The sequence below is a fragment of the Chlorocebus sabaeus genome, chromosome 13 (genome assembly GCF_047675955.1).
Source record: "Chlorocebus sabaeus isolate Y175 chromosome 13, mChlSab1.0.hap1, whole genome shotgun sequence".
Lineage (NCBI taxonomy): Eukaryota > Metazoa > Chordata > Mammalia > Primates > Cercopithecidae > Chlorocebus > Chlorocebus sabaeus.
The window spans coordinates 18,537,345-18,549,638 of NC_132916.1; the positions used below are offsets into that span (position 1 = coordinate 18,537,345).

The 12,294-nt window shown below is 39.5% G+C and overlaps 1 protein-coding gene across 17 annotated transcripts in view; it reads left to right on the forward strand.

Annotated features, from left to right (window-relative positions):
* The window catches only part of SYNE1 (spectrin repeat containing nuclear envelope protein 1), a 527,413-nt gene that overhangs the window by 446,391 nt on the left and 68,728 nt on the right, over positions 1 to 12,294 (forward strand). For all 17 annotated transcript variants that reach the window (XM_008007617.3, XM_073022337.1, XM_073022331.1 and 14 more), the window contains one exon: positions 49 to 174. In XM_008007617.3, the coding sequence (XP_008005808.3) occupies positions 49 to 174 (126 nt within the window). The remainder of the gene's footprint in view (positions 1 to 48; positions 175 to 12,294) is intronic.

The following is a 12,294-nucleotide window of genomic DNA, read 5'->3' on the forward strand; positions in this document are numbered from 1 at the left end:
TTCCTACATCAAAACCATCTATGCTATTTGTTTTTATTCACATGATAGGACTGGGAAAAATGTGAGAAAGGAATAGCAGATTCCCTGGAGAAACTGCGAACTTTCAAAAAGAAGCTTTCCCAGTGTCTACCGGATCACCACGAAGAGCTCCATGCAGAACAAATGCGTTGCAAGGTAAATTACTGAACTGAGATTTTCACTGTCATCTATCTGTGTGCCTCTGCTGAAATAATGTCTTCGGGGCTATATTCCAGTCAAACTCCTAGGTTGTTTGTCTACATGCAGATACAAGATCCTAGTATATGACATAAGGACAGGCAACTCAGGTCAACCTTGTATTGCTGATTTATTGCAGTTCTTGAAATTATAGCCTATTTTATGGATTACTCCAAGGAAGCAAATGAAAATTTAAAACACATTAAAAGATATTTAAAAGCTGAGTCAAGTGCAATAAAGTCATCTTTTAAAAGCATCCACGCTGGGGAGTCATTCTACCAGAAGAATCTAGTCTACAAGAAGGGGGGAAAAAGGATCAACAGCCTGGAAAATCTGCAGACAGTGGACCTCCAAGGAACATACCCTGCCCTCCAGACCATTATGCAAGGAAAGGGGGAAAAATAGGTTATCTCAGTGACTGCATAGAGACACACAATCCTTAAATTGCTCAGGGTTCTAAGTACTTAAAGATTATGATCAACACCTCAAATGGTACTTGAAAGCAAGTCAGTAGCTAATAATACAGACCACTCCCTGGATTATGAGCTCTCAGAGACCCACACAATTCAGTGGCTGTAAGATTCATGCCTTTCACATCTTTGTAGCCAAGTGAAATGCCCAAACAGCAGTTCTTTGCTGAGTGATAGGCTGATCATATCAAAAGTACCTTTAAAAAGGTTTTTCTTTCAAATTAAAAGTGCCCTTATGTTCCCCAGTCATTTGCAAATTATTGCTGTAGGGTAATTCTGTTAAAAATTCGCATATACTTAAATGACTTGGGTTTCAATTAGAAATTCTCTGCCTCACTTTGGCAAAGAAATCCCAAGCATTTAAGAGATGATAATTGTTAAAGAGGTCTAGAAATCATGAAAAGTGTGGCCATAAGAATTTTTTCTTCAGTTATAAAATCTAAGGATATTATTTGAAACTTGAAAAAGGCAAATTTAGGAAAATTAAAAGGTAGCATATTTTACATCATGGATGGAAAGTGAAAGAAGTACTATCATGAGCTGTTACATTAAGAAGTATGCAATGGTTACAAAGATTAAAAAGTGCATTTTAAACCTGTGATTATAAATTTATTAAAAATAATTAAAGAAGCCGGGTGTGGTGGATCATGCCTGTAATCCCAGCACTTTGGGAGGCGAAGGCAAACAGATCGTTTGAGACCAGAAGTTCAAGATCAGCCTGGGCAATGTAGCAAGACCCCATATCTATAGAAATTTAAAAATTAACCAGAGTGGTGGTGCTTGCCTATAGTCCTAGCTACTGGGGAGGCTGAGGCAGGAGGATCACTTAGGAGCTTGAGGCTGCAGTGACTGTGATCACACTGTTATACCCAGACCGTTTGTTCCCCAAAGAAGACCACTAGAGTCCAGAGTCAAAGCCAAGCGGCAAGGATCTTTACTACAAGTTCGAACTTGGTCCTTCCATTCCACAGCATACAAGAGGGCCTCGAACAATGCGAGTGCTTGCTTTTTATAGCCCGATGTAAACAGGATATGTAAAGTTACAGGGAACAAGGTAATTCTCTCGGTTACAGCATTACAATTGGTTAACATTATACATTTAGCATTCCTTATCGGAGATCTCCCAGGTGATGTTTTTCTGAAGTTTGAAAGAAATATGGAGGAATGTGTTTGTGCTGGGCTCAGGAAGTTGGGAGATATATGGGGGATGTGCCTCATTCCTTTCAACACCACTGCATCCAGCATGACTGACAGAGTGAGACCCTGTCTCTGAAAAAATAAAATAAAATAAAATAATTAAAGAAAACTTCTGCGAAGCAGGAATGGGCATTAACACCAGCTCGTGAAAATATTTATTATTGCCCCTTTTCAGATGGGAAGACTGAGGCTTATGGAAATTTAATAACTTTTCAAAGTCAATAAATATCTGGGTTGCCTGTATCTGCAGGCTCTATTTTTGCCACATTGACTTGTTTAATGGGTTGGTATACTGTGCGTCTGAAACAGTTGGTTTTTGGTGGTGGTGTTATTATGTATCTTTTTTTAATCCATATACAAATCTGGTGCTTGAGTTGGGGGTGGTAGAAATTGGTGTGAAAAATGGAAAATATTTCCAGTGGTATAACAATTGAATATGTTTAGGAGTATTAGCAGAAATGTTGCATATTTAATTAACCTAGATGGTTTGGTCTTTCAGCCAAATACTGTTGCCGTGGGGCGTCTTTTTTTTATCTCCCAAAATACATGACAGTTACAAACACATGCTGCTATTGAGTGTGTGGATTTAAAAAATGTATTTTAGTCTAATCCTGCTACTCTTCCCCAAACCGCCCTTAGCAGCAAAACAAGGCAATTACCTGGAAAATTCAGGCTAAAATCTTGTTTGCCTAAATTGCCTGGGAAGTTAGCCTCAGACAGCACCACTAATTGCCATTGCCTTTGGAAACCTTTCTACCGTGTAAAGACACATAGAGGGAGGGGAAAAGACACATGAAATACTCTATTTATACACAAAACTAGCTGGAATCTAAAAACAACAGCTGGTTATACAAATTGCAAAACTGGTAATTGGTCAAAATATTGTAAAAACTATTGTCAACTCATTCAAATATTGCTATATGAATTTTTTTTTCTTAAATCATTCCCCTAAAAGACACAGTACATAATCTCTTTTTAGTGACTTAAAGAAATGTCTGATCCTGCAGAAAATGTTTTCGGTGCATTGTTTTAAATTGAGTAGTAACAGCTACAGATCTTCTCAGCTATTACGTTATAAGTATAGATCATAGAATGTAGCAACTCTATGGTGTTTGAAAATGAAAGTTACATTTAGGTGTCTGTTTTTAAAAGTATTTCATCAGTGTGATCAGCAATTCAGGACAAAAAGAAAGGATAAGTTAGAGGTTTATGAAGTCAGTCGAAAGTAAAGAAGATCAATGCAGTGATTAACGTCAATTTAGGAAAAAAAATTTTTAATCAATACAATGATAAGTAGATGGCAGATTCTTCAAGCAATCGTACTTTATCAGAAGGACCTAGCAATTTCTCAGATTATGAGGAAGCAAATGAAATGTGGGCAAACCTCATTTTATTGAACTGTGTTTTAGTGTGTTTCACAGACACTATGTTTTGCTTTTTGTTTCTCGGGTTTTTTTTGTTTTTGTTTTTGTTTTACATATTGAAGGTTGTGGCAATGCTGCATAGAACAAGTCTACCAGCACCATTTTTTCCAACAGCGTGTGCTTTCTTCCTATGTCTGCATAATTTTCGTAATTCTCATAATATTCCAAACTTTTTCTTTACTATTATATTTGTTATAGTGATCTACAATCAGTGCGATCTTTGATGATAATATTGTAATTAGTGGCATCACACACTATGCCCGTAGAAGTCAGCAAACTTAATTCATAAATGTAGCATGTGTTCTAATTGCTCCCCCAACAATGTTCCCAATCTCTCTCCTTCTCCTCTGGCCTCCTTATTTGCTGAGACACAGCAATATTGAAATTAGGCCAATTAACACAGTGGCCTCTAAGTGTTCAATTGAAAAAAATCTCATGTCACTCACTTTAAATCAAAAGCTAGAAATGACTAAGGTTAGTGAGGAAGACATGTCAAAAGCTGGAATAACCCAAAAGCTAGGCCTCTTGTGCCGAACAGCCAGGTTGTGAATGCAAAGGAAAAGTTCTGAAAGGAAATGAAAAGTGATACTCCAGTAAATGCATGGATGAGAAGAAAGCAAAACGTCCTTATTGCTGATACAGAGAAACTTTGAGTGGTCTGAATAGAAGATCCAACCAGCCACAACACTCCCTTAAGCCAAAGCCTAACCCGGAGCAAGGTCGTAACTCCCTTTAATTATGTGAAGGCTGAGAGAGGAGAAGTAACTGCAGAAGAAAAGTTGGAAGTGAGCAGAGGTTGGTTCATGAGTTTTAAGGAAAGAAACCATCTCTGTAACATAGAAGTGCAAGGTAAAGCAGCAAGTGCTGATGTAGAAGCTGCAGTAAGTTATGCAGAAGATCTAGCTAAGATCATTGAGGGATACCCTCCCTCTCTCCCTTCGTTTCTTCCTCTTTCCTTCCTTCCCTCTTTCTTTACGTCTTTCCTTTTATCCTTCCTTCCTTCTCCCCTCCCCTCCCCTCCCCTCCTCTCCCCTTCCCTTCCTGACAGAGTTTTGCTCTTGTTGCCCAGGCTGGAGGTAGATCAAACAGCCCTATGCTGGAAGAAGATGCCATTGAGAACTTTTATAGCTTAAAAGAAGTCAATACCTGGCCCGAAAGCTTCAGAGAAAAGGCTGACTCTCTTCTTAGGGGCAAATGGAGCTGGGTGACTTAAAGTTAAAGTTGTTCATTTACCATTCTGAAAATCCTAAGGCCTTTAAGAATTACGCTAAATCTGCCTGTGCTCTATAAATAGAACAACAAAACCCCAAGGGCATCGTATCTGTTTACAGTACAGGTTTTACCGAAATTTTAAGCCCACTTTTGAGACCCACTGCTCAGAAAAGAAAGGCTTTCTTTCAAAGTATTACCACTTCTTGATAATGCACATAGTCTCCCTAGATACCTGATGGAGATGGAGATGTACAAGACTAATGTTGTTTTCGTGCCTGCTAGCACGGTATCTATCCTGTAGCCCATGGATCAAGGAATAATTTCAACTTCCAAGTCTTATTATTTAAGAAATACACTTTGTGAGACTATAGCTGCCATAGATAGTGATTCCTGTGATGGATCTGGGCAAAGTAAATGGAGAACCCCGTACAAAGGATTCATCATTTCAGATGGCAATAAGAACATCCATGATTTGACCTGAGGAAGCAGAGCAAAATGGCCAAATAGAATTCTCTACTGATTGTTCTCCCTGCAGGACCACCAGATGTAACAACTACCTATATAAGAAAGCGCCTTCATAAGAATAAAAAATCAGGTGAGCAATCACATTACCTGATTTTAACTTCATACTGCAGAAAGAGGCAATGAAGAGGGTAGGAAAGACAGCTTTGAGTTGCCCACACCACTTCTTCTTTTCTATGCCCCAGCGACAGCCACATGGCACAGAGAGAGAATCTGTGCATGTCAAGGAGGGAGAGCCCAGCAATTGCTCTGCATTGCATTGGAGCTCAGTGCTGCCAACACCAGGCAGAACTCAGCTAATGCCCACGGAGGGAGCATTTAGACAAGACCTAGCCAAACGGGAAGCTCCCATCCCAGCCGACAGAATCTGAGTTTTGACAAGCGCTTGCCACCGTGGACTAAAATGCTCTGGGGTCCTACATAAATTTGAAAGGCTGTCTAGGCCACAAGTACTACACTCCTAGGTGGGGCCCAATGCTGAACTGGACTTGGAGCCAGTGGACTTGGGGGCACATGACCCAGTGACACACCAGCAAGACAGCTAAAAGAGTTGTTGTACCAATCCTCCCCCAACCCCAGGCAACACAGCTTGCAGCTCCAAAAGACACCCCTTCCTTCTGCTTGAGAAAAGAGGAAAGAGTAAAGAGGACTTTGTTTTGCAACTTGGATACCAACTCAATTACAGTAAGAAAGGGCACTGGGCAGAGTCATGAAGGCTTCATTCCATGCCCTGGTTTCCAGACATTACTAGACACACCCTTGACCAGAAGAGAACCTGCTGCATTGAAGGAAAGGAGCTAGTCCTGGCAGGACACATCACCAGCTGACTAAAGAGCCCATGGGCCCTGAATAATCAGCAGTGTAACCAGGTAGTACACACTATGGGCCTTGGGTCAGACATGCTGGCTTCAGGTGTGACCTAGCACCTTCACAGCTGTGGTGGCTATGAGGAGAGTCCTCTCCTGCTTATGAAAAAGGAGGCGAGAACAAAAGGGACTTTGTCTTGTAACTTAGGAACCAGCATAGCAACAATAGGGAAGAGCACCAAAGAGGCCCCAGGGGTACTCAGTTCCAGGCCTTGGCTCTCGGGTGGCATTTCTGGATCTACCTTGGGCCAGAGGGGAGCCCACTACCCTGAAGGGTAAGTTCCAGGCCTGGCAGCATTTACCACAAGCTGAGTTGAAGAGCCCTTGGGCCTAATGTAAACATCAGCAATGGCCTGGCAGCATTCCCATGGTTCTATTGTGGCGGTGGACATGGGGAGGGACTTCTCAGCCTGGGACAGGGAAGGGAAGGGTGGAAAGGACTTTTTCTTATGGTTTCGGTACCAGCTTCTCCACAGTAGAACAGAGTACCACGTCGATTTCTAAGGTTTCCAACTCCAAGCCCTGGCATCGCTGGACCACCTGGGGCCAGGGGGAGCTCACTGCCCTGAGAAGAACACAAGCCTGTATGGCTTCGTCACCTGCTGATCGTAGAGTTCTAGAACCTTGAGCAAACATAGGCAGTAGCCAAGTAGTGGTTACAGCGGGCCTTGGGAGAGATCCAGTGCTGTGCTGGCTTCAGGCCTAACCCAATACAGTCCCAGTAGTGGTGGAGGATCCACAGGGATACTTGTAACTCTTCTTCCCCCCAGCACCAGGCAATTCAGCACAGAGAAAGAGACTCTGACTGTTTGGGAGAAAATAAGGAAAGAGAACAAGAATCTCTGGCTGGTAATCCAGATAATTCTTCCAGGTCTTATCCAAGACCACCAAGGTGGTTCCTCTATCAGTCTGCAAGAACCACAGTGTTAGTGGGCTTGGAGTGGCCCCTAATACAGATTTGATTGCAGCGACTAAGAACTTAGATCACAACACCCAAGTCCCTTGGAATACCTGGAAAACCTTCCCAAGAAGGGTAAATACAAACAAGTCATGACTACAACTACAATAAATACCCAATTCTTCAATACCAAGACACCAGCAAACATCTGCAAGCATCAAGACCATCCAGGAAAACATGACCTAACCCAACAAACACTAATAAGTAAGATACCAGGGACCAATCCTGGAGAGACAGATATATGCGACCTTTCAGAGAGATAATTCGAAATAGCTCTTTTGGGCTGAGTGCAGTGACTCACACCTGTAATCCCAGAACTTTGGGAGGCCGAGGCGGGTGGATCACCTGAGGTCAGGAGTTTGAGACCAGCCCGGCCAACATGTAGAAACCCTGTCTCTACTAAAAATACAAAAATTAGCCAGACATGGTGGCACATGTGTGTAATCCAAGCTGCTCAGGAGACTGAGGCATGAGAATCGCTTGAACCCAGGAGGTAGAGGTTGCAGTGAGCTGAGACTGCACCACTGCACTCCAGCCTGGGTGACAGAGCTGTGTAAGATAACACAGAATGAATTCAGAATCATATCAGATAAATTTAACAAAGAAATTGAAATAATTAAAAGGAGTCAAGCAGACATTCTGAAGTTGAAAAATGTAATTGACATGCTGAAGAATGCATCAGAGTCTCTTAATAGCAGAATTGATCAAGCAGAGGAAAGAATTCATGAGCTTGAAGGAAGCTACATAGTCAGAGGAGACAAATGAAGAAGAATAAAAAACAATGAAATATGCCTACAGGATCTAGAAAATAGCCTCAAAAGGGCAAATCTAAGATTTATTGGCCTTCAAAAGGAGGTAGAAAGAGAGATGGGGATAAAAAGTTCATTCAAAGGGATAACAGAGAACTTGCCAAACCTAGGGAAAGATATCAATATCCAAGTACAAGAAGGTTATAGAACACCAAGTAGATTTAACCAGAAGAAGATTACCTCAAGGCATTTAATAATTAAACTCTCAAAGGTCAAAAATAAAGAAGGATCCCAAAAGCAGCAAGAGAAAAGAAACAAATAACATAAAATGGAGCTTCAGTACATCTGGCAGCAGACTCTTCAGTGGCAACCTTACCGAACAGGAGAAAGTGAAGTGACATTTTTAAGGTGCTGAAGAAAAACACCTTTTACCCTAGAATAGTATACTCAGTGAAAACATCTTTCAATCATGAAGGAAAAATGACTTTTTCAAACAAACAAAAGCTAAGGGATTTCATTAACATCAGACCTGACCTACAAGAAATACTAAAGGCAGTTTTTCAATCTGAAAGAAAAGAACGTTAATGAGCAATAGGAAAGCATGTGAAGGTGCAGAACTCACTGGTGATAGTAAACACACAGAAAAACACAGAATATTATAACATTGCAATTGTGTTGTATAAACTATATCTTTTTTTGTTTCTTTTTTTTTTTTTTTTTTTGAAACAGAGACAGAGTCTCACTCTGCCACCCAGGCTGGAGTGCAGTGGCGTGATCTTGGCTCACTGCAAGCTCTGCCTCCCAAGTTCTTGCCATTCTCCTGCCTCAGCCTCCTGAGTAGCTGGGACTACAGGCGCCTGCCACCACGCCTGGCTAATTTTTTGTATTTTTTTAGTAGAGACAGGGTTTCACCATGTTAGCCACGATGGTCTCCATCTCCTGACCTCACGATCCACCCCCCTCGGCCTCCCAGAGTGTTGGGATTACAGGCATGAGCCACCGTGCCCGGCCTGTATAAACTATATCTTAAGTAGAAAGATAAAAAGATGAACTGATCAATAATAATAACTACAACAACTTTTCAATATATAGACAAGTTTGATAAGATATAAATAAGAAACAACATGGCTGGGCATAGTGGCTCACACCTGTAATCCCAGCACTTTAGAAAGCCAAGGTAGGGGGATCACTTAAGACCAGGAGTTTGAGACCAGCCTGGTCAACATGCGAAACCCTGTCTCTAATAAAATTACATAAATTAACCAGGTGGGGTGGCGTGTGCCTCTAGTCCCAGCTACTCAGGAGGCTGAAGCACGAGAATTGCTTGAATCTGGGAGGCAAAGGTTGCACTGAGCTGACAAAGTTAAAGTTTAGGGTTTTTACTCGTTTCCTTTTTGCTTGTTTGTTAATTTGCTCATTTGTGCAATCAGTATTAAGTTGTCATCAGTTTAAAATAATGTGTATTAAGATATTCTTTGAAAGCCTCATGGTAACCTCAAATCTGAAAACATTCAGTGGATACAAAAAAATAAAAAACAACAAATTAAAACATACCAACAGTGAAATCACTTTCATTGAAAGGAAGACAGGAAGGAAAGAAGGGGGAGAAGACCATATAAACAACCAGAAAAAACAAATAATAAAATGGCAGTAGTAAGTCCTTACTTATCAATAACAACATTTAATATAAATGAACTAAACTCAGAAGACATTGAGTGACTGAATGGAATAAAAAACATAAGACCCGATGACCTGTTGCCTAAAGGAAACGCACTTCATCTATAAAGACACACATAAACTGAAAATAAAGGGATGGAAAAAGATATTCTATGCAAATGGAAAGCAAAAAGAGACGGAATAGCTATACTTAAATCAGACAAAATAGGTTTCAAGACAAAAACTATAAAAAGACACAAAGAAGGTCATTAGATCATGAAAAAGGGGTTAATTCAACCAGAGGATATAGCAGAGGTTGTAACATTTGTAAATATATATACACCCAACACTGGACCACCCAGATAAATATATAATATACATTTATATGTTCGAGACCAGCCTAGTCAACATGGTGAAACCCCGTCTCTACTAAAAATACAAAAAAATTAGTCAGGCATAGTGGTGCACTCCTGTAGTTCCAGCTACTTGGGAGGCTGAAGTGGGAGAATGACTTGAATCAGGGAGGTGGACGTTACAACGAGCCAAGATCACACCACTGCACTCCAGCCTGGGTGACAGAGTGAGACTGTGTCCCAAATAATAATAATAATATACATTTACTTTTTTTCCTTGGGTTTCTGTCACTATATACACTCATGTATCCAGATATCTAAAGCAAATATTATTGGAGCTAAAGAGAGACATAGACTCAAATACAATAATAGCTGCAGTCTTCAACACCCCACTTTTAACATTGGACAGATTATCCAGACAGGAAATCAACAAAAAAAAACACTAGAGTTAATCTGCACTAAAGACCAAATGTACCTAATAGATATTTACAGAACATTCATCCAACAGCTACAAAATACACATTCTTCTCCCCAGCATGTGAATCATTCTCAAGGATAGACTGTACGTTAGGTCACAAAATAAGTCTTAAAACATTCCAACAAAAGTGAAACTATATCAAGTATCTTCTCTGATCGTAATAAATAAAGCTAGAAATCAATAGCAAAAGGAATTTTGGAAACTATACAAACGCATAGAAGTTAAACAATGTGTTTCTGAATGACTAGTGAGTCAATGAAGAGATTAAAAAGGAAATAGAAAAATTTCTTGAAACAAATGATAACGGAAACACAATATACCAAAACCTATAGGATAGAGTGAAAGCAGTACTGAGATGGAAGTTTATAGATTCAAGCACCTATATCAAAAAAGAAAAACTTCAAATAAACAACCTAACAATGCATCTTAAAGAATTAGAAAAGCAAGAGCAAACCAAACTCAAAGTTAGTAGAAGAAATAACAGAGCTTACAGCAGAAATACATGAAATGGAAATGAAGAAAACAATACAAAAGATCAACAAAATGAAAAGTTTATTTTTTGAAAAGATAAACAAAATTGACAAACCATTAGCCAGACTAAGAAAAAAAGAGATCTAAATGAAAAAGGAGACATTGCAACCAATACCACAGAAATTTAAAGGCTCATTAGCGCTATTATGAGCAACTATATGCCAATAAATTGGAAAACCAAGAAGAAATGGATGATTTCCTAGACACATACAACCTGCCAAGATTGAACCACGAAGAAATCCAAAAGCAGACCAATAGCAAGTAACAAGATTGAAGCGGTAATAAAAAGTCTCCCAGCAAAGAAGCCCAGGACCTGATGGCTTCACTGCTGAATTTTACCAAACATTTAAAGAAGAACTAATACCAATCCTACTCGATCTATTCTGAAAAATAGAGGAGGAGGGAATACTTCCAAATTCATTCTACGAGGCTATTACCCTGATAACAAAACCAGACAAAGACACATCAAAAAAAAAAAAAAAGAAGAAGAAAAAAATTATAGAACAATATCTCTGATGAACATTGATGTAAAAATGTTCATTAAAATACTGGCAAACTGAATTTAACTGTGGTTTAAAGAGATCATTTATCGTGACCAAGTGGAATTTATCCCAGGGATGCAATGATGGTTGAACATTTTCAAACCAATCAATGTGTACATCAGATCAACAGAATGAAAGACAAAGGTTATATGATCATTTCTATTGATGCTGAAAAGCACTTGATAAAATTTAACCTTTCCTGATAAAAACCCTAAAAAAACTGAGCATAGAAGAAGCATAACTCAACATAGTAAAAGCCATATATGGCAGATCCACAGCTAGCATCATACTGAATAAGATGAAAAAGGAGACATTGCAACCAATACCACAGAAATTTAAAGGATCATTACAGGCTATTATGAGCAACTATATGCCAATAAATTGGAAAAACAAGAAGAAGTGGATGATTTCCTAGATACATACAACCTGGCAAGATTGAATACTGAATACTCTAAGATCTGGAACACAACAAGGATGTCCACTTTCACCACTGTCATTCATTCAACATGTTTTCGACTTAATGTGTGGGAGTTAAAAATTAAAACAGCTGAACTCACAGAGATAGAGAGTAGAAAGATGGTTACCAGAGCTTGGGAGGGTACCTGGGGGCTGCAGGGGTGACGAGGATGGTTAATAGTTACAAAAAATAGAAAGGATAAGATCTAGTATTTGATAGAACAACATGGTGAATATATCCAGTAATAGTTTAATCATACATTTTTAAATAAATAAAAGAGTATAATTGGATTGTTTGTAACACAAAGGATAAATGCTTGAGGTGATGAATACCGTGTTTACCTTGCTGTGATTTTTACACATCATCTATTAAAATATCTTGTATACCCCATAAATATATACACCTACTATATACCCACAAAAATTAAAAACAATTTTTTTTTTTTTTTTTTACAAAAGCGGCATTCATGATTCATGGGAGGAGGTCAAAATGTCAACATTAACAGGAGTTTGGAAGAAGTTGATTCCAGCTGTTGTGGATGACTTTGAGGGGGTTCAAGACTTCAGTGGGGGAGGGAGTGACTCCAGATGGGGTGGAAACAGCAAGAGAACTAGAATTGGAAATGGAACCTGAAGATGTGATTGAGTTTCTGCAATCTCATGA